A 21645-nucleotide genomic window follows, 5' to 3' on the forward strand; every position below is an offset into this window, starting at 1 on the left:
GGGAGCAGTCCCAGCCCCGGGATGTGAGGAGCTGGGATGGGCACGGGCAGCACCTCACAGCAGTGGGACTCCCTTTGTGCCAGCCCCGCTCCCACAAGCCCAGGGAACCTTAAATAGACCTGCTGAAATGGTGAACCCTGCGTGAATCCCACTCCCCAGCACTCCCTGAGGAATTTCCCTGCCCAGTTCTGGGGCTCGGCAGTGGAGAAGGGATCTGGGCTGGAGCAGCTCATGCTGAGCACAGGAATTGCTTCCTGAGAGTGTGAAACCAGCACCTGGCCACATTTTGGGGTGTATTTTGGGGTTCTTCAACTGTCTTTCAGCTGCCAGTGCTTTGAGCAAATCCCCCAGGATTTGGGCATCCTTCCCTGCGCTCCAATGGCATTACATTATTGGGGTGGCAACTTTGTGCACCCCAGAAAACCAGCAGAACTGAGGTGGGGACCCCACAGAGGAAGGGATGTGGAGAGGCAGGGGCAGGCAGGATTTGCTGAGGGTTTATAGGATTAGCACCGGGATTAGGGCAGGGAGAGGAGGTGGTGACAGGGAGAAGGATGGGGGACAACCTGTGAGATGCAGCTCAGGGGACACAGCAGACATGTCCTGTGGGGGGGGTTGAGCAGTGAGCCTGCCTTGTCCCCTGTGGTGTCCCCAAGAACAGGGAACAACCAGTGCCATGCACCCACAGCTCTCCCGTGCCTGGCATGGTGGCTGTGGCAGGGGAGAGCCTGCCAAGGTGTCCCTGCATTCCCTGGGCACCTGGCAGCACCTCTCTTCCCTTTCTGGCTCCATCCCAGAGTGTCTCAGCAGGACAATGGAGCAACCTGGGGAAAGATTCCCCCCAGAGCCCCAAATTCCCCTGCCAAGAAGCCCCCAGGGATGTCCTCACACTGTGCTCCTGCTTCCCTGGAGATGGATTCAGTGGGTTTCAGGGAAAGATGCCAGTGTGGGCAGGGGCACAGGGAGAGCAGTTCCTGCATGAGACCCACCAGATCCCACCCTGCCCAAATCCTGATCTCCCTTTCCCTTGGTGATCCCTTCATTCCATCCCTGACCTCACACAGGTCCCTCGGCCCCCTCATCTCCTGGCAAAAGTGCAGTTGAAAAACCTCCCTGGCTTCAGCTGGAGCAGCGTGAAGGGTCACAGCCCTGTGCTGAAACCTGAGGGACGGGCAGGGAGCAGCACAAAGCGCTGTGGGCTGGAGCACCGGTGGCAAACGGGTCACAGCAGGTCACAGCTGCAGCCCGTGCCTGTCCCCAGGATGCTCGGGATGCTGCCATCCCATCCCCCTGGCCTTCCAGGGATGGCCCAGCTGGAATGTGTGGCATTTCCTTGGCAAGGTGGATTTTCCAGCCCCTCCATCCTGCTTGTCCTCCCCCAGCACCGTGCAGCACCTCCCCACCCCCAGCTCTGCTTTTGTGGGTGTCTTTCCTTCCCTGCAGGAGGCAGCAGCATGGATTATCCCGAGGGATTGCCTCAGAGGCCACCAAGGCAGCTTCATGGCCACCAGCAGATCAAAGAGCTTCCTGTCAGGGAGCTGAGCCCTTCCTCAGCCAGCAGCTCTCCTTCCCTCCCTGATTCCATGATTTTTAAAGCCTGGATCTCCAGGATTTGGCAGGAGCCATCTGATCTGCATTGCTAAGCCACCTCCTCCCCGGGCCCTGCTCAGCTTAACCTCTGGCCCAACATTTGCAGATCTGTGCACAAAGCTTGGTCTCACGAGGAGCCCAGAGACTCCTTGTCCCTGCAGAGCAAACATGATTCCACAACATTCCCCCTCACGTGCCGGGATGGACCGGCTGCAGCTGCTCCAGGTGTGGGACACGGAAAGGGAAGGTGCAGCAGGAATCTGGGGACAGCAGGGTGGGGCTGGGAGGGGTGGAACGAGCATTTCTGATGGAGCAGAATGCTCTGCTGAGCTGCTGAAGGGAGAATTCCAAGGATTTTGGTTCTGAGCACCTCACAGGGAAGGGGAAGGTGCTTCCCTGAGGAGCAACCCAGGGCAATCCTGGCCACAAACCCATTGTACTGCCCAAGCCAGAGAAGAGCCAAAGCCACCGTGATGGAGGAGAATCCCTGGGGAGGAAAACGTCCCAGCTTCTTCCCTCAGCCATGCAGGGCACTCCTGTGGGTGCCTCCAAGATGCCTCAAATATCCATCCCACTTCTGTGTGGTCCTTTTGCACGGGGCAAAAAGGACAAAGAGAGAGAAGAAAGCCTTGGGCATGGAAAGTCAAGATAAAGGTGAGGAAAGCCACATCCATGCCAAGCAGAGCTAAGGAGAGGGCACAGCCTGAGGCTAGGAGAAAACAACTGGAGTCATCCCAAAAGATGGATTGGAGAGAAAAACCCTGTTTCAGAAATAACTGCTGAAGTGTAAGAAAGGGAACAGGCTCATGGGAAAGACAGGGATCGATGGAAACACGGAGAGAAGACAAGGGGCAGTGCTGTTGGACACATTCACTGGTGTTCCTAATGCTGAATTTGGGGTTTTTTTGGCTCACTCCCCTTGGAGCAGGGCTGGCTTGTTTCCAGAGCTCCTGCAGGAATTGCCATGGCCTTGAGGAGTGTGCAGAGCCCCTCCTTGGCCAGAGGCAGCAGGGCTGAGAGCAGACAGTGCCTGGCCTGGGCAGCATCATTCCTGGTTCTCCAGCAGTGTCAGGGAGCAGCACTTCCTCAGCATTTGGCTAAAGCCCATCCTGGAAGGGAGCTGAGAGCCTGCAGGGCAGCTCCTGGTGGCCCCATAACACCAAAATCCCCAAAATAAAGGCTGGGCTGGGTTTGCACTTGAAGCAAAGCAGGAGTGGGGTGAGCAGGACCCTGCAGCTCCATATTCCCTGCTGGGAACAGGGATAAGGCAGCAGCATTGCAGCAGCTCAGCTGGCCTGGGGACTCGGATGCAGCTCCTGTTTGCAAAGCTCTCCGCGAGGATCAGAGGAGCAGCGACTCTTTCTGTGCATTTCCCTTCCTCTGCCACAGAGATTTTGGGGGATTTGCTGGGGAGGGGAGGAGCTGTGGCTCATCCCCCTGGGATACAGCACTGTGGGGAGCCAGGACTGCTCCCTCATGGTGACATGGTCTTTCTTCTCCATGGTTGGGAAGGGACAACCAAGCCATGGTTTGCTGTCCCAAACTGAGGAATTTCCTGGACCTGGAATCCTTTCCTGCTTATGGAGAGATGGTGAAACCTCCCAGTGATGCCCAGCCACTGGATAGAGGGGATGTGCAGCATCCATTCCAGTGAAATCCAGCTTTATAACAAATAAACATCCCAAGGAGGTCCCCCAGGAACAGCTGGAGTTGGAACAGCACAGGAGGAAGCCCAAAGGGAGGATGTTGGGCTGCTCAGGTACGTGGGGCTTCCTCTGGCTTAAGGCAAGATCATGCACTTGGATATAAACCTGGGCCATGGTGTTGGAAGGAGATAAAAATAAGGGTTTTTTGGGTTGGAATGACAGTGTTTTCTTTCCCCCCTCTGCCCACACCCAGGTTTGGCATTTTGTAGTCACTGAGCCCTCTGGCCCCACTCCAGGAACACCATTAAGGAGAAGCTTTATGGCTGCTCCCAGGCTTTTCCCAAGCCCACAGGGCTGGTTCTGTGTCCTGCAGGATGAACCCTTTGGCAAACACGTGGATAAAGCCCACGGGAGGTTTGCACAGACCTGCCCTCTTCCCCTTCCTCACATGGAGACATCCAGGCAGGAATTTGGGATGTTGTGGAGCACTTTGAAGGCAGCAGACACACTTGTGTCATGATCACAACCTGACCTCAGAAAAAGACAAACGTTTGGAAAAAATTCCTTCTCCATCCCTAACACTGAGTGAAAACCCACCACACTGGGTCAGCATTCCCAGGTCAGATAAAATCATCAGCAACAGGGACACGACTTCCCAGATTTGCCTGGAAAAGGGGAGCAGGAGGCCCCGAAGGGCAGGAGCACAGCCAGGTCCTCCTGGTGCAGTGGCAGTGCTGGGCACAAAGGGCAGGAGCTCTGTCCCACCCTGAGGCACAGCCAGGTCCTCCTGGTGCAGTGGCAGTGCTGGGCACCAGCAGCATTCCCAGCTCCCAGCTCTCCTTCCCAAAATCCCAGCCAGGAGGGGAAAGTGGTCCAAAGTGCCCCTCCACTTTTCCAAGCCAGAGTAATTAGGTTCTACAAATTGCTGATTTATCTCACAAAGGATCCTTCCTGGCGTGCTCAGCCCCCCCTCTTATCTCTGGCCTCTGCAGCATATTAATTAAAGATGTCCGATGGCAATAATTAGGCCGGGCTCTTGAATTCCAACCAGAGGAGGGAGTTTTACAGATATCCTCTTCCAGCTGCTCAATATCACAGAGCCCCGGAGGATTCACACACAAATCATCCCAGGAACACCCATCCCAAAGGGAAGAAGCCTGGGAGGAAAGAGAGGGCTGGAGGGTGCTCACCCAGCCCAGCTCTGATGGTGTGACAATGGGGACATCCTCGCTGGCCATCCCAGGGAACTGTTGGCAAAAATGTGCCCCCAAATGTTCTGCCTGACTCTGTGGGGACTCCTGAGCACAGCAGCACAGAATCCCAGAATGGTTTGGGTGGGAAGGGAACTTAAAATTCCTGTTGTTCCCCCTCTGCCATGGCAGGGACACCTTCCACCACCCCAGGCTGCTCCCAGCCCTGTCCAGCCTGGCCTTGGGCACTGCCAGGGATCCAGGGGCAGCCACAGCTGTGCCAGGGCCTGCCCACCCTCCCAGGGAACAATTCCTAATTCCCAACATCCCATCCATCCCTGCCCTCTGGCAGTGGGAGCCATTCCCTGTGTCCTGTCCCTCCATCCCTTGTCCCCAGTCCCTCTCCAGCTCTCCTGGAGCCCCCTCAGGCCCTGGCAGGGCTCTGAGCTCTCCCTGGAGCCTTCTCCTCTCCAGGTGAGCACCCCCAGCTCTCCCAGCCTGGAGCTGCTCCATGGCCTCCTCTGGAATTGCTCCAGCAGCTCCACATCCTTCTCACCCTGGGAAGCCCCAGAGCTGGAAAAGCACTTCAGGGGGGGTTTCAGAGAGGGAGAATCCCCTCCCTCAACCCCCTGGTCACTGCATGGCCGTGGGGAAACATTTTCTGCCAGGACCCCCCTCCTGCACTGTCCCTCGTGGCAGCAGGACACCGTGTCCAGCTGGGTGATTCCACAGCCTGCCCTGTGCCCAGCTGCTGCTCTCAAACCCCAAACCCTGCCCTAAACCCCCCGTGGATGGCTGGGAGGTGCCACCTGCACTGCCCACCCTGGCAGGTGGGAATGCTGCCCGTGTCCAGCCCCACAGGGATTGGGACTCCACAGCCACGATCCCCCTGCAGCCCTGCCAAGGCTTTCCAGCACCAAGCCACGCTAAAAACACAGTCAGATGCTTCTGCTGTGGCTGCTAATTTGCCAAAAATATGCTCTGGTAACTGCTTACACAGGGGAAGGAATAAAGTATGGATTTTTGAGTATGCAAATCTAATCTGCAGGCAGGAGCACGTGATGGGTGTTAGTCATAGAGCTAATGCTGGGTGCATCCAGACATGGTGGGCACAGCCAGGCCTGGGCAGCCAGGCAGGCACCGCGGGCAGGGAGGAGAGGATGAGGAGGATGAGAGCTGCCAGGGGCTGCTCTGCTCCTGCAGAATGAAATCTGCTTGGGGGGCCAGTGAATAATAAGGAATTACAGCTCGTGTCAGCTTGGTCAGCTTCTAAGGGCAGGGAGCCTCCATCTAAAGGAATCAGGCAGTGCAGGTGCTGGGTTTGGATGAGGTTTGGAAGGAGGTGGATTTGGAAGGGGTAGGGATGGGAGCAGGGATGGGTTTGGAACAGCCAGAAGCTCTGCAGGAGCCGGGGGCTGCAGGGAGGAGATGGATTTCTACAGCCTCACGCCTCATCCTCCTCCTTCTCCTCCTCCTCCTTCTCCTCCTCCTTCTCCTCCTCCTCCTCTGGATGCAAATAACAACAAAAGTATTTCTGGCTGAAATCCCACGGAGCAGGGATTGCTGAGCCCTTCTCCTTGGGGAAAATCACCGGGAAATCACAGGTGGCAAGAATGTTCCTCTGGGGGGTACGAGCCCCATCCCAAACGTGGGGACACATTTATGTCCTCATTGCCTGTGCCAGGGATACTCTGCAAGCTGCAGGTGAAGGCTCCTCCCTCACTGGAAACATTAAAAAAAATCTTGTGTGGAAATGAATGCTTTCCAAGGAGTTTCAGCAATTTGCTTCAAAGGGAAAAAGTCTGTTCCTCTGTTCCTCAGGAAGAACCAAGCCTGTCCTGAGCATCCCCTCCCTCTTCTTGCTGCTGCTTCATCTCCTGCTTCCCCAAACCTGTTTGGGAAGTGCCTTTTCCAGCCAGAATTGAAGAAAAGGCTTCAAAACCCCAAAATAAAGACAATAAAATCTTGGTTTTACTGATTCTGATGGGGCTCATGGTGCCTCTCAGGCAAGTTGTGATTCCTCTTAAAGCTCCAGGTCCTGCAGTCAGGGCAAATACAACTTTTACAAGGAAACAACCAAAGAAAGACATTCCTTGTTGTTTGTCCAGGGAGTGGGAAGGGCTGGGTTTGTCAGGCACAGGGAAAGCCAAGGAGGCGGCATCATCATCATCATCATCATCATCATCATCATCATCATCATCATCATCATCATCTCCTGGTGAAATGGGGCCATGGTTTTCCCAGGACAGCTGAATCCCTGCAGATTCAGCTGGGGCCAAAAGCAGGACGAGGTTTTCCCCCCAGGGATGCAAACCACATCAGGATATTGCTCAGCACCTTTGATAAGGCCAGTGTGCCTCTCTCAGAAGGCAGAGATCAGGCTAGTGCTGATCCCCTTCATCCCCCCGGGCTCTAATCCTGCCCCAAACTCTGGGATCTCTCCAGTTCCCAGCAGAGATCCAGGAGCAGGGGCTGATTCCCAGCCTCTCCCAGCCTGCTGGGTTTGGGGGCTGCACCCCCCGAGGTGTGGGAGGTGCTCAGAGGGCTGGCATGAGGCTCAGCTCCCCCTGGATCAGGGCTAGGAGGCTGCTCCAGGAGGGATGAGGCAAGAGCAGGGTTTATTTATTCCCTAAATATATAGATTTATTTCATATAAATTTCATTTATATGAAATAAACCATGGAATCACAGAGATGTTTGGGTTGGAAGGGACCTTAAATCTCATCTCATTCCGTCTCTGCCATGGGCAGGGACACCTTCCACTGTCCCAGATTGCTCCAAGCCCCATCCAACCTGGCCTTGGACATTCCAGACCCTTATTCATGCCAGGGAAACACCTTGCAGGCCACAAGTGATGCCCTGAGCAGGAAATAATACCTTTGTAGTGATCATCTTCTTGTGGAAATCAGCGAAATGAGGGGCCTTGCTCTGGCTGTTCACTCATTCATGAAAATTCATGATGCTCTGCTGTGTGCTGAGAGTGAGTGGAACCTCTTCAGGGAATAATGTTGGGAAAGCAGTGGCTGTTCTTGGGGAATGCTCATGCATCCAATGCAATTTGTAAGGATTTTTGATGCAAGGAGCCAGAATCTGTCTTTGAAAAGCCAATATCAAGCCCCAAAATATAAACATTTGCCTTTCAAGTTCTGTTTTCTGTAAGCTCATGATTTTTTTTGGTTAAAAATACTTTAATTGTGAGTCAAACAGCTGAATCTAGGGGCAAATGACCATCAGGACTCTCCTGTAACTCCTGAAAACTCCTGCCAAAAAATCCTTTCTTGCTCAGGAGTTCAATCAATGCCAAAACCAGACCCAAAGAGACAAAAAAACCTCACAAGGCAGATGCTAAACCCAGAGCTCACCCCTGAGAGACCATCCCCAAGCTCGCCCTGCCCAGCTCCTCCATCTCCAAGTCATGCCTGCTTTAATACAGCTCATTCATCTACGTCAGCGTTACCTGACTCAAAGCATTCAAAATTCATCAGGTTCATTTTAAAATCGAGGCATTTTTAAACAGAAGGCATTTTTAGCTCTTGTCTGCTGCTTCCCAAGCCTGGAAGAATGACTTTTCTGCAATAGCCTGGGTGGAAACCTTGCTTCCAAACCGAAGCTGAAAAATCTTGCAAAATCACATGATTCCACAAGCTGGAGCTTCTAAAGGGGAAGAAAAAAATGTTCAGCTCCAGGAGCAGATGTCACCCAACCACGAGGAGCCCCATGGGATATCAAATCACATGCAAATATCCTGAGATTTGCATTCAAAGCCATGAGAACCCACCCCAGTGAAAGGGCACGAGCGCTGTGCTTCAGGGCTGAGCTCAGCCTCTGCTGTGGGTCAGGGAGAGGGGCTCGGTGGGCTGCCCAAGGCTGGGGTCCTGCACAACTCCTGGAGAATCTCAGCCTGGATAAAAGGCTCGGGAGGAGGGAGTGAGGGTCTGAGGCCTGTCTGGCAATTTCTGTCTCATGTTCTGTTCTCTGAGGTCAAAATCCTTCTTCCTCTGTCCTGAGCTGTACCTGAAACTAAGCAGCATGTTCCAGTGAGAGCAGTAATTACCATGAGTTCATAGCATTTATTTTTAATGAGGCTGGTCAGAATCTTCATTTAGTATTTTGATTCATTTTTCTGTGCTCGGCAGCTCCTGACATCTCTGGTTTTGCTCTCCTAGAACCACTGCAAGCAGCTTCTTGACCCAGCCCAGACAGTGAGATGCTCCATCACCAAAATCTCGACTTTTTAAATGGATTATCAGGTTCTGGGGAGCTGTTAGGAGCAGCTGAGGCTGTGTCTGGGTGCTGCAGGAACGGGAGGATCGAGGATCAGGGCGCTCTTGTATTTGCTTGTTTCCGCCCACTGTTTAAAGTGCATCAACAATTCCTTCCCGGCAGCAAAACAAGGGAAGAGCTGGTACTTTTAAGGTAATTCTGACATCTGTGCTATGAATAGATCCTGAGGGAAATTTGCCCTCTCTTCTGGGTCCCCTGTGCAGGAGCTCAGGGGAAGGCAGGGCTGGGGAGAGGCACCAGGCCGCTGGCACTGTGGAATTTGGGAATGGCTTGGGGTGGAAAAGACCTTAAAGATGTCCCATTCCAACCCTCCTGGCTGGTGGTGGCTCATCCCAAAGCACAGCTGAGCCCAGGTGAGGGGATGCAGCCCCCTCCAAGGCAGGCAGGTCCCACCCAGCATTCCTGCTCCATCCCCCTGGAGCAGCCCTTTATTTTGGGAAATATTCCATGCTTTTCCCCTCCTCAACCACTCCCCAGCCATTTGGTGGGTAGCTCCTGGTGCACCTGCTAGGAGAGGTGTCACCAGTGCCACTGCAGGGCTGGGAAAGTGGGACATGGAGCAGGACAGGCTGCCCCACCCCGGCAGCTCCAGCGCTCCGCTTCCCTCTCCCCACGGCAGGAATATTTCCCAGCCCGGGCCAAGAAAACCCACTTGCCTACTCAGCCAGTGCTAACAATGCAAACACTAATTATATTTCCCTCACCTATCAAAGGATGATTCATTTTAGGTGAGTGGGCACGGAGATTACACAAGATGAGCACCACCATGCGACCGCCCGGCCCTTTCGGGGTAGCCCTCCTGAGAAAAAAGGATTTGGGATTTAGGGAGTGTGGGACATTCAGGATGGGGAGAGGACTGGCAACAGGGTGAGGCTGGTTCACAGAAGGCACCCCCAGCCTGTCCCATTCCCTCAGGGATGCTGGGCAGTGGGTGCCCAGGATGGGGCTGGTCCCTGTCTGGTTTAGGGTCCCAGTTGTTCAGCTGGGAAGAGGTGGGAGGAGGAGGAAAACAGCAAAAAGGAGAAAAGGGCAAAACCAGACTTCCTTCAGCCACCCCACCTCACCCACTGCCACAGCCATGATGGTTTCAGCAGCTCAACCCAACCCAACACAGAGGATTCCCACGGGAGCTCTGGAGCTCCAGCTGTCCCCGGGGTGAAATCACTGAGCTCCCCAAACACCCCAGGCAGGAAGCAGCTGTGCTGTCTCCTGATCAGAAGAGGGTCTCCAGGACCCCCAGCTCCAGTGCCAGCACCCCCAGCCCCACAGAGCCGCTGCTCCGGGTGGGTGCAGCCCCTCTCCCTGGAGCACGGCAGCAATTCCAGCTCCCGCTCCGGAGCTGGCCTGAATCACACAAGTGCTTCAACTCCAGCACCGACCAAGCAACCCTTGGGAGCTGCTTTATGTAACATCAGCTGCTCTGGAGGGGGCAGGAGGGTTTTTGGCAGCAAGGTGGGGGTGTCTGAGTGCGTGAGGCCTCGGGGACAGCGGGACGGCGCAGAGGCCGCGTGCCAGCCGCGCCGGGGACGTCGGCGAGGCGCGGGCTCCTGGGGAGCAGGATTCGCTCTCCTTGGGGGCCAGGGAGCGCGTGGGAAGGCCGTGGGGGGCTGCTGGGCGTGGGGGAGCGGGCGTGGGGCGCGCGGCGTGCGCGGCGTGGGAGGTGTGAGCTCGGCAAGCTGCGCGTGGGGACGGCGCTGCCTGCGCCGCCCGCGGGGCTGGCGGGAGCCCCCGGGCCACCGTGTGCCACCCCCGACGCCCAGCGCGCCCAAGAGCCCGGCAGTGACACCAGCACTCCTCCCAGCACAGCGCTGGGGCAGGGGCAGCGTGCCCTTCCCCGCTGCTGGGCGAGGAAATGGGAGAAAATCCCTGGATTCTGGGGCTCCCCGAGCCTCGCTGCGCATTTAGGGCCTCATCCCCAAGCCAGGGCTGGGGAGCTAAAAAAAAAAAATGATGTGCAAGGGATGAATATTTATCTGTGGGTGGCAAGTGACAGATGCTGGGGCGAGGATTCTTGGATACTTCAGTTTGCTGGAGGTAATAACTGGAATAGATTAATGAGAAACATCCTTCCCTGCAGTTGCCTCCCCGGTGCCACCAGTGCCACCGCTCCCGCACGCAGGGACCCAAACACACAAAGTTCAGCAAGGCTTGGTGCCCAAGGAGGCTGGAGATGCCCAGCTTTGGTGGTTTCCACCCAGAATGGAGCCAGGCAACTGGGAAAGGGACGTGGCCTCTGGGTGCTGGGAGCTGAGGTGGTGGAAGTGGCCTTGGAGGTGGTTGTGGCCCAGCTGAGGTGGGGAATGCTGGTGTGGAGGAGCATCCAGCACTCTGCATTTCCCCAGCACAGCATTCCTTCCTCCTTGGAAGGTTTGCAGAGTCCCCGGGGGAGCATTTTGCCACAGACCCTGCCCTTTCCCAGCACTGCTCCTCTTCCCTCCTCCTGAAATCACAAACACACGACGGCGTCGCTTTTGGGTCCCTGAGCACAGGGAAGCCGGGCTGGCCTGACAAGATGGAAGGAAAAGCTCTTTGCTTCTGGCAGCTTCTCAGAAAACGCCAAAACTGCTGCTAAGCCACCCCGGGGTGGGGATGCTGCCCAGGTTTCCCTAAAAAACGCTGCGCTGCAGAGGATGGGGAGCGTGCCGGGGCGGGGGCACGTGCGTGGCCAGGGACAGGGCCAGCCCTGCAACACCCAGCCCTCAGAGACCTGTAGTTAGCCCAGACTTGTGTCTGTCCTCCCTCAAACCTCCCAGGCAGGGGCTGCGTGCCAGGAGGAGACAGCACCCACGTTGGGAGCAAGCAGAAATCCCCCCCCAGCCCCTCCTGAGCGCCTTGGATGTGGGAGACGGCGACGATTCCCTGCCCAAGCTTTATTTTTGACTGAAGGACTGCTGGGATTTATCCATGGCTTCCAAACACACAGCCGGCACATCCCAGCTCAGTCCCCAGCATCCTTCCAGGCAGCTGAAACAAAAGGTTGTAGCTCTCTTTTTCTCTGGCAGAAAACAACCAAATTACCATTAAAAATCCCGAGGTGGTTCCGCCTCTCCCTGCGAGAGCACAAAAAAAGCAGCTGCAGGTGAGGTTTAACCTCCCCTCCCTGTGCAAGCAGCAAGCAGCAGACTGGCTTTTCCAGAGCAAGGTCTTGCAGCACCTTTCGGCAGGGCTGCCATGGAGCTCCCCGGCGCTGCAATCTCCTCACCGGAGCCGTATGGAAAACCATAACATCCTAAAAATAACCCCAGAGCCTGCTTCAGGAGGCCACCATTGCCGGGAGAAGCAGGGGCCAGCACAGCCCAGGGCCCCTGGCTGCCGGCAGGTAGGCCTGCCTCGGATTATGGTGGCAATTCCCTTTGTGGAAGTAGCCCCAGCCCAGGAGAGAGGATGATACAGCCACTTCCAGCACGGCGCCAGCTGTTTCTCCCAGTTCAGCCCTAAAGCTTGTTAGCCCAGCAATTTTTTTGGGGTTTGATCGCTCCAATTGGGTTTTCTTGTTTTCCCTCTAATCCCAGTTTCCCCTCAGCATCTCGTTAAGCCGTGTTGACGGCAGAGAAGAGCTCTGGTGATCCCTCTGAGCCCCTACGCTAAGCATTAAGCCGTAAACTAGGAATGTAAGACTCTTGTCTGAATTAAAGTCTTTTCCCTGGCATGGTTGAGCGTGGGGCTGCCTTTGGAGGGGCTGGAGGAGGAGCAGAGCCCCCCGCCCCTGGCTGGGAGCTTTGGCAGCACTGGAGCTGCCCCATCCTCCCCGGATCCCCCCACACACACGCTCGCCTCCATCCTGCCCCGCGTCGTTCCCGTGCAAATCCTACAGGTTCCAGTGGTGCAGTCAGAAGTGCCAATCCCATGTGCAACTTGGGCTGTGTCCCCAAGGCCTGGCCCACCCCGTGCTCCGACCCCTCTGGGCCAGAGCTGGGCGTCCCCCCAGCGGCACAGCCCCTTCCACATCCCAAAATCCTGCTCGAGGAGAGGAGGGAGGGAGGACCCAGCACCCCATGGAACATATGGGGCTACCTGTGGCAAAGAGCTGGGCTGGTGCCACGCTGGGCTGGTGCCTTCTCTCCTGCAGGGTGGGAGCATCCCCTGATCCAAGGCAGCAGGTTGCAAACTCCCAGAGTCCAACCCAAACCCCGCTGGGAGGTTCTCCCCACCTCCCTCCAGCCCACCGGGAAGGGATCAATGCATCACCTACCTCCATCCGAGTAGGTCTCTGTCCCGTAGCCATCCTGTAATCCATTGCTCCAGGTGCCTTCGTACTTGGCCCCGTTTCCAGTGCATTCCCGGACCCCGTACCGTCCCTTAAATCCATGGGTCCACTCTCCTTTGTACACCCACTTCCCTTTGCTCTCCATGCCAATGCCATGGCGCTTGCCCTGCGCCCAGGTGCCCTGGTAAGTGTTGCCACTGGGCCAAGTGTAGACCCCCAGCACCTCAAAGCCGTGACTCCAGGAGCCCGAATATTCACCTTGACCCTTCGGGCCGGTACAGATTCCATGGCCATGAGCCTTTCCGTCCTCCCAGCCTCCACAGTACGACCCTCCATCGTCAAAATTAAACCTTCCCCCACTGGACATGCATGTAATTCGGTTTGCAAATCTCCCGAAAGGTGAAAAAAAAAAAAAAAAAAAAAAGGGAAAAAAAAAAAAAAAAGAATAGGAAGAAATGCAGGAAATTAAATGCGAACGATGACTTGGGGAAAAAGAAATAAATAAAAATAAAAAAAATTTAAATCAAATCGAACTCAATTGAAATCATGCACCAGATCCAGGGAGCTGCTTAAGCCAGTTTCTTGTGATTATTCATTCTCTGGGAGTATGTTGAGGATCAGTTCTCTCTTCCCCTGCTGTGGAAACAGGATCATTAAAAAAAAAAAAATAGCAGCAAGAACAGCAGCAGCTATTGGATTTTGGTGCAAACGACTCCACCTAAAAACCATCCAAGGCAGGGAACGGGGGTGGGGGAAAAGGAGAAAAAAAAAAAAAAAAAAAAAAAAAAAAAAGGGCGCGGCGGCATCGCGGGGCTCGGCAGCAGCAGCGGCGGCAGCAGCAGCAATGCGGAGCCTCCTCCGCCGCCTCCCGCACGGCTCCCGGCCGCTCCCGCACCGCGCACGCCCCGCGCCCCCTCCCCCGCCGCAAAGCTCAGAGCCGGGGGGCCGCGCCCGGCCCTGCCCGCATCCCGGCCCGGGGATGCTCACGGGGTGCTGGGGGGGCTGAGCTCGCCCCGCCGCCTCCCCCCCGCCCGCCCTGTCCTCGGGGATAAATCCCGCTGGTTAATGAGCAGCAGCCTGGGCTCCCTGCTCTGCCTCGGCTCCCGGCGCCGGGCTCGGGCTGCATTTAAAGGCACAGGAACTGCGTCGCCTTCGCCTGGCAGCCCGGCAGGGCCGCAGCCCCCCGCAGCCTCCCGGGATGCTCCCGCGTGTTTATTCATCGCTCCGGCTCTCCCCGCGGCTCCCGGGGGCCGGCATCCCCCGCCGGAGCCGGGGGTCCCCGGTGGGCAGCAGTGGGGGGACAGCGGGGAGGGGGCAGCGCCGAGCGGCCGGCACAGCGCGCTCCGTGCGGCTCCGGCCCGCCGCCGCTGCAGCACGGGGCTTGTGGATGGAAGGAAAGGCCGCGATGGAAGGAAAGGCTCCGCTCCGGGCTGGGGAAGCGCTCCGGGCTGGCTCCCGGGCCAGCCGGGCTGCGGCGAGCCCGCTCCCCTCCCTCCAGCACAGCGCATCCCACCGGGATGCTCCCGATCCATCGGGGGGCCCTCCGCGCTCCCCTCCGCAGATATCGGGGGTTTTCTCCCTGTTTGGTTTTTTTTTCAAAAAAAAAAGGAAAAAGCGAGAGCTGGGCAGCCCCGGGGGGAGGATGCTCAGAGCCCCCGCGGAGCCCCCCGCCGCCGGCCGGGCTGGCTGGGGCGCAGGGCCGGGGGCAGCGGCGGGCCGCAGATATCGGGGGTTTTCTCCCTGTTTGGTTTTTTTTTCCTCCCTGGGTTTTTTCTCCCTGTTTTGTTTTTTTTTTTGTGTGTTTTTTTTTTTTTTTTTTTTTTTTTCCCCCTGGGTTTTTTCTCCCTGGGTGTGTTTTTTCTCCCTGTTTTTTATTTTCTCCCTGGGTTTTTTCTCTCCCGGAATCCTCCCCAGGCAGCGGCGGCGGCTCGCGTTGTGCCCCTGGAGCAGGCGGGGTCCGGCTCCGCTGGTGCATCCCCCTGGATGGGAACGTGCCGAATCTTTTTTTTTTTTTTGGCAGCGGGATGCGTGTGCGGGTCCGTGAGCCCGCAAATGTCGATATATCTGTGTTAACACAGCGGGGGATTCACGCACCCGGATTAAAGGGGGAGCTCTGCTGGGGAGTAATTGAAAAGATGCTCACAAGTGCTTATAAAGGAGATGGAGGAAAAACTCAGGTCTTCCCCAAAATCTCGGATTTGCATCCTGCCATCGCCACCAGCGTTACTGGAGTGGGGGTTTTGAGCCAGACCCAGCCTGGCCAGGACTCCAAGGAAAAAAAAACCAAACCAAACAACAAACTGTGTAACTGCTGGCGATGGAAAGCCGCGGGATTCAGGCTGTGATCCCCTCTGGAAAGGCTGCCTGTGCTCGGTCCCTGCCTCACTGCCCACCCACCGGCAACTTCCAGGCTGTGTCTTCCCACTCAGTTGTTTTTTGGGGTTTTTTGGGTTTTTTTTTCTTCTCTCTCGATGCATTTTCTTGTCCATCCATGGAAACACATCACCACCCTCCTCTGGAAGAAAACCTTCCTCTCTCTCTCTCTCAGAGCTGGAGGAAAGAGATGCAACTGGAGTGGGTGGAAATTTTCCCACTGAAGCATTTCTTTCCAGTAGAAAATGTCTTTTCAAACTACACAGAGTCCTTTGTGAAGGCAAGGACTGTGCTCATTATGCACTGGGGGGCTTTATTGTTTCCTTCCCTAAAAATCCTACACTCCAGGTGCTGCATTTTTTGGCAACTGCAAACTCCCTTTATTTTATTTTTTTTTTTTTCACAGAGGGAGAATTTGGGTGGGAACCCCCAAAGTTTCCAAGGAAAACACCAGAACTGAAGTTGCTTAAACACACATAAAAATTTTGGCAGGGAACAAAAGAAATTCCAGTCCCCTTCTGTTGCTTTCTCAGTAATTTTAGACACTTATAGTCCTTTTACATGTTAATTAGCCAACTAATTATTGTCCAGCTGTTCTTTTGGGGGGGGATTTGGTGGGATGTAGGGATTTGAGGCAGGCACCAAGGTGTGACACCCCTGTGACCAACGTGGGATGCTGCTCCTCATAAAGCAGGTGCTGAAAATAACAGCAAGCTGAATGGTACTGGTGAAAAAGAAACTCCCAACAATCTGCTGAAGGAAGAGAGGAGAATGGGACCTGCTATTAGGATGGTGTGTGGCTCTAAAATGAGGTTTGTTTTGGGAACAGCACCTTTGTAGCTGAGGAATGGGCAGGTCCCACTCTAAAAATGCATCTAAAAATCTTCTGGTCGTGAGGGGATTTAGGTTTCCTGGGGTGTCCCCTGCCTGACATGGCTGGAGCAGAGGGTTTGGTCACAAAGGGACATTCTGGTCATTTAAGGTGGGCTCCATGAGACTCCAAAAATTTCCAAAAGCCACGTTAGGAGGCAAATAAAGCAGATTGGAGGTGTCCAAGGCCAGGCTGGACGGGGCTTGGAGCAGGCTGGGACCAAGGAGTTCCTAAGGGGTGGAATGAGCTGAGCTGAAATCCCTTCCAGCCCAAAGCTGAGCTGTGAAATCCCTTCCAACCCAAATCATTCCACGATTCTCTGAGTGGGGGAATGCCAGGTAAGGGGCTGGATGAACCCTCACAGGTGCCAGGGTAGTTGTGGTGTGGTGGCCAACAAGACACTGCTGGCCCTGAGCTTCTCCCCAAATAAACCTGCTTTTCCCAGACTTTCTCCAAAGGTCAGGGTTTAGTTTAAAATAAAAACTCCTGCCCCAGTGAGCAGCCTTGGGAGTCCTCTCCAGAGCAGTTCATGTTTCCTCAGTGCTGCTGATGTGCAGGAGGCTGAGGGAGAGGAAATTCCAGATTGGATTTCACCCCAGCCCCGAATGCCAGCGGGCTCTTCCCTCCTGCCATGCCAGGTCAGGAAAGCTGGGCTGCAGCATTTCTCCAGGAGATGTGACTAATTGCAGGGACTTTTCCACCACAGGATACAGATGGTGTTAGATAGGGCTGGCAGGTTTTTCCTTTAAATACCTGGTGCATGTGTGGATGAGGAGATGAAGTTGGGTATTAAAAAATAATGACGAAAAAATACAATAAAAGGCAAATCAGCTTCTAATAAATTATTGAGTATGGATGGAATAAAAAGGAGGATTGGGCAGTGGGAGCAGTGGGTGTTTTGTATCCATGGTGGAAATGCAGAGCTCCAAAGGGAACAATTCCTGGGGGTATCCTTGCCAGCCAAGCTGGGGGCACCAGGCTGGTGATGGAAAGGAGGAGGAATGATGCAACCAGTTCACACTCTAAAAAGAAAATTAAATAAATTAAAATTGGGAAATGACAGGATGCAAAGAAAAACAGCTGCAGTAAAACAATGGAACAAGGTGGAATTGCTGAATAGAATCCTGGAACCCCAGGATCCCAGACTGGTTTGGGTGGAAAAGGACCTTAAAGCCCATCCAGTGCCACCCTTGCCATGGCAGGAACACTTTCCACTGTCCCAGGCTGCTCCAAGCCCTGTCCAGCCTGGCCTGGGCACTGCCAGGGATCCAGGGGCAGCCACAGCTGCTCTGGGCACCCTGTGCCAGGCCTCACTTTCTTAGTACCCATCCTAATTAGGAATTCCTTCCCCATATCCCATCCAAACCTCCCCTCTTTCAGTCTGAAGCCGTTCCTCCCCTGTCCTGTCACTCCATGCTCTTGCACAAACTCCCTCTCCATCACCTCTGAGATCACTGAGCATTAAATCCACACCCCAGCCCTGCTCCCAGTGCCTCAGGGTGGCAGGGAATTTTCCTGCCTGGAATGCTGCAGCCCTGGGCTATAACCACCCTCTCCATTGGATTTCCACTGGTGCTTGGAGGTCCTGACCTGCCAGTCCTGACTGGGATCCCACTGGGATTGGCCGGGAGCTGCTCCGAGTCATTAACAACAAGGAAATGAATGATCCAGAGAATTTCTGGATCAATATCCCGGGAAATAAAGCACGAGGCAGGAAGGGTCTGCAGCAGGGACTCGACACGTTCTGCTTCTTTAAGCAGCCACATCCATAATATCTAATAAAAACCTTGGGATCCCTGGGGGATTCTGGCTGAGCGGTGGATGCTGGAGGTCCTGAGCTGCCAATATTAAAATATCCTTAGAACTTTGGGGGGAGGGGGAAGATACTATCCTAATGGAAAAAAAAGATTGTCTCCAGCATGAGGGAATTCCACATTTATCCTCACTCCAGCAGGTGAGGGTGGATTTCTCACTGGGCCAGGCATGAGCCTTCGTGGCTTGATTCTATTTGTTATGTGCAAATGAAGTAAAGCTTAAAGCAGTAATGTATAAAAATCTATATATTTACCTGCCACTTTGAAAGGTCCTGTTTCACAAATCAGAAAATAATTACAAGTCAGATGAATTCAGAGAAGGACTTTAAGTAAAACATGTGCTGAAAAGGGAAAAACCTTTAAGAATATTTTATCCAAAAAGCAGCAACACAGGCAGGAATCTTTATTGAAATGACCAACACCACTTGGAAAGGAAGGGAAAGAGCTGCCAAGACTGACACACAAAATATAAACACACAAAAGGAAGAAAAGGGAAACTGGTTGTAATTAATAAACCTCAGAAGCTGGGGAAATTAAAGACAGAAGGATATTTTCCATGAGCTGCGAGCAGTGGGGTGATCCCACACGGAAACAGGAGGTTTATCAATGACACAGACAAGGCAGGGATGCTCAGTGAGGGATTTATCCTGGAGTTTGGTATGGAAAAAGACAACATGCAAAGGAAATACTGCCCAGGAGAGCCCAGGAGCATCCAGCTGATGGAGCTCAGCGGTTTCAACCCAGCACACCCAGAAAACTCGAGAGGGCTGTGAAGGAGTGGCCAAGGAGCTGTGTGGACAGTTCATGGTGCTTCCCAGGAGCCACTGGAAGTGCCAGAGGACTGGGAAAGTTCAGAGGGCTGGGAAAAAGCCAGCACCACGCTCCAAGGGGGACAGGACACAGAGGATTGAAGTGTTTAAGGCTGGGAGGTTTCTTGGAACCACAAAGAGCTGGGTAATTAAAAGAGGGCAGTATAATTGGTAATTAGAGAGGGTGGTGTAATGAGTGGCAAAGAAAATCTGAGGGAAAAGGCCCTGGCTTTCACCTGCGGGGTGAGGGGGGTGTGAGCTAGGGATAATCCCACCATGGAATTCCTCAGCCTTCCACACAGCCCTGGGCTCGGTCCCTGCCATGGATGGATTAGGAAAAATGCCAAATCAACAGGGCCTGCATGAAAGAAATTCAGCTGCAAAAGTGAGAGGGCTCAAGGCTCAGCTGTAAACAGAGAGGGAGGCACCCGCAGGACAGGTCTGGGGTGGAGTGACAGGACAAGGGGGAATGGTTTTAAACCAAAGAGGAGAGGTTTGGATGTGATATTAGGATGAAATTCTCCCTGTGAGGGTGGGGAGACCCTGGCACAGGGTGCCCAGAGCAGCTGTGGCTGCCCCTGGATCCCTGGCAGTGCCCAAGGCCAGGTTGGAACAGCCTGGGAGAGTGGAAGGTGTCCCTGCCATGGCAGGGAGTGGGACTGGATTGTTTTATTATTCCTTCTCACCCAAACAATTCCATGATTCCAATATCCTGCCTGTGCCACCTGCATGGAGGCAAAGGCTGGGGCTCAGAGCAGGCAGGAAGAAAAAGGAGGGGTTTGCTCCCTACCTGCAGCTCAGAGCCCTGCACAGTGGGACTCCCCAAAAAACACCTCTCTGGCAGCACGGGAGGAGTCAGTGGTGGCTGTGGAACCCTGCAGCAGCTGCAGGGATGAGAAGCCCTCTGAGATGGGCTCAAACCTGATGCATGTGCAGATGTAGAATAAACAGGGCACCTCCCTCCCTGTCTTGTAACCTCTCTGAGGATTGCTCACCTTCCACTCTCCTCCTGGGATTAACAGGTGGTGCAGCCACCACCAAGCACAAGAGCCAAAATATTCCCAAGGTCTCCCACCATTAGATTGAAATGTGCAGCTTTGGAAAGCAGAATGATTTTTATTTTTGCTTCCCGCTCCATCACTCCCCCTGTGAATTGAATTCCAGGGGTGTAGCATCACCTGATGTTGCCCCTAAGTTTTCTTTTCTTCACTTGGTCTCTGGCTAAATTATCCCCAAAACCAATTAAAGCCCAGAAGGATATTGCAGCAAGCTAATCTTCCAGAAGATTGGAACTTATGGAAGTGATTGAAATGGTGGGAAATTACATTACTTGGACGAGGTCAGCCTTGGAGTTGTAAGTAGCATTTTTCTTTTTTTAATATGTGGCTGCTTCGATGCTAATAATCTTACAGGTCAGGAGAAGCCAAGACCTGGGTTAACCAGAAAGGAAAACTCCTGTGTGTCCTTGGGTTTTTCTGCAGGGTTGTGAAGAGCTGAGGAGAAAAGGATGAAACGTTTGGCACTGTGCAGCAACCCTGCGAGGGGAAATGGGTTTGCAGGGAGAGGAAGGACGGGGCTGGATAATGGGCATGTTCCAGGCATGTGGACAATGAATGACCTCAGTTGTGCTCCCCGTGCTGGGCATGGGCTGAGTGCATTCCCTGGTCACTGCCTGTATCGCATTAACCTGCTGCACGCAGGACGTGTCTGTTTATCCTGCCAATTACTGCCAATCTAATCAGCTTCAGCCGGGTAAAAATAGAGCCAGTTTCCGTGTGGAAATCAAGAGGCACAAAAACAGCAGCAAGAAGCTGATCCTGATCAGCCAAGCACATGGGAGGGAAAGGTTTGCAGCAGGAAATGGCTTGGGATGGTTTTTCCTTGTGGGCAGGTGGATCTTTTCCACGCAGGGCTGGATTTTCCCCAGCATCCATCAGCCTGAAGGAAGGAGCTGAGGGTGGGAATCACCCACAGGCAGGCTGAGAGCTCCTCGGAGCATGGATGTGCCAAGTGCTCTCAGGAGAGAAGGAACAGGGTGGAATCAGCTGGAAGGGACACACCAGGGGAGGCTGGTGTATGGAATACAACCCTGGAAAGGTTTGGGTTTGAAGGGACCTTAAAACTCATCCCATCCCACCCCTGCCCTGGGATTTGAATTCCTGTGTACTGTGGAACACAGCCAGCAGCTGTGTTCAGTGAGATCAAGATGCTCTCCCATGTAAGGGCTGTGAAGGAGGCATCAACCATGGGGAAGAGGAGCAGGACATGGCTCTACAGGTGGTGGGATCCCATCCTCCTTCCCTCCATCCCTCTCTCATGTTTGCTGAAGGACAGAGGTACATTTTTTGTGATCTTGGAACGTGAAAAATAAAACCAAGGGAAAACAATGGGATTTCCCCCCAACACGCTTAATTTGCCCTTTTACTTTACTGGATCGCCCTACAAAAAATGAATGTTGAGCTGTTTGTCCACAATAAACCCCAGATCCATCTCAAGGAGGACAGAGGGAGTGGCTCTGCTTTGCCCTTCTCATCCCAGCTGGAAAATCCCATTATTTGCAGGGATGTGGCTTCCCCAGCCACCCCCATCCCCTTGGATTTCCCACCCTCCTCACCTGCCTGGAGCTCTGGGACACCCCTTGGCAGGGCACAAACCCCAGGGTGACCAATTTCCCACAGCTGAAAGATGCCTGTGGATAAACCCGAGGTAGCCAGGCCTACCCACACCGAAGAGGGCCTTCATTTCCAGGCTCAGAATTCTCTGTCTGAGCCCGAGGAGCGGGAACGCTGCCGATAATTAAGGGACATCTGTCACCCGCGTGTTCCCGCTGGGATTGTCAGGAAATGCTGACATCATGTGAG

The 21645-nt window shown here is 54.4% G+C and overlaps 1 protein-coding gene across 1 annotated transcript in view; it reads right to left on the reverse strand.

The window, feature by feature from the left end:
• The window catches only part of JPH3 (junctophilin 3), a 48310-nt gene extending 34629 nt beyond the window's left edge, over window positions 1–13681 (reverse strand). Inside the window, exon 1 of the mRNA XM_039696530.1 lies at window positions 12903–13681. Within this exon, the coding sequence (XP_039552464.1) occupies window positions 12903–13284 (382 nt within the window). The 5' untranslated portion in view covers window positions 13285–13681. The remainder of the gene's footprint in view (window positions 1–12902) is intronic.
• Between the last annotated feature and the right edge of the window lie 7964 nt (window positions 13682–21645).

The sequence above is a fragment of the Passer montanus genome, unplaced genomic scaffold (assembly GCF_014805655.1).
Source record: "Passer montanus isolate IOZ18808 unplaced genomic scaffold, ASM1480565v1 scaffold98, whole genome shotgun sequence".
Lineage (NCBI taxonomy): Eukaryota > Metazoa > Chordata > Aves > Passeriformes > Passeridae > Passer > Passer montanus.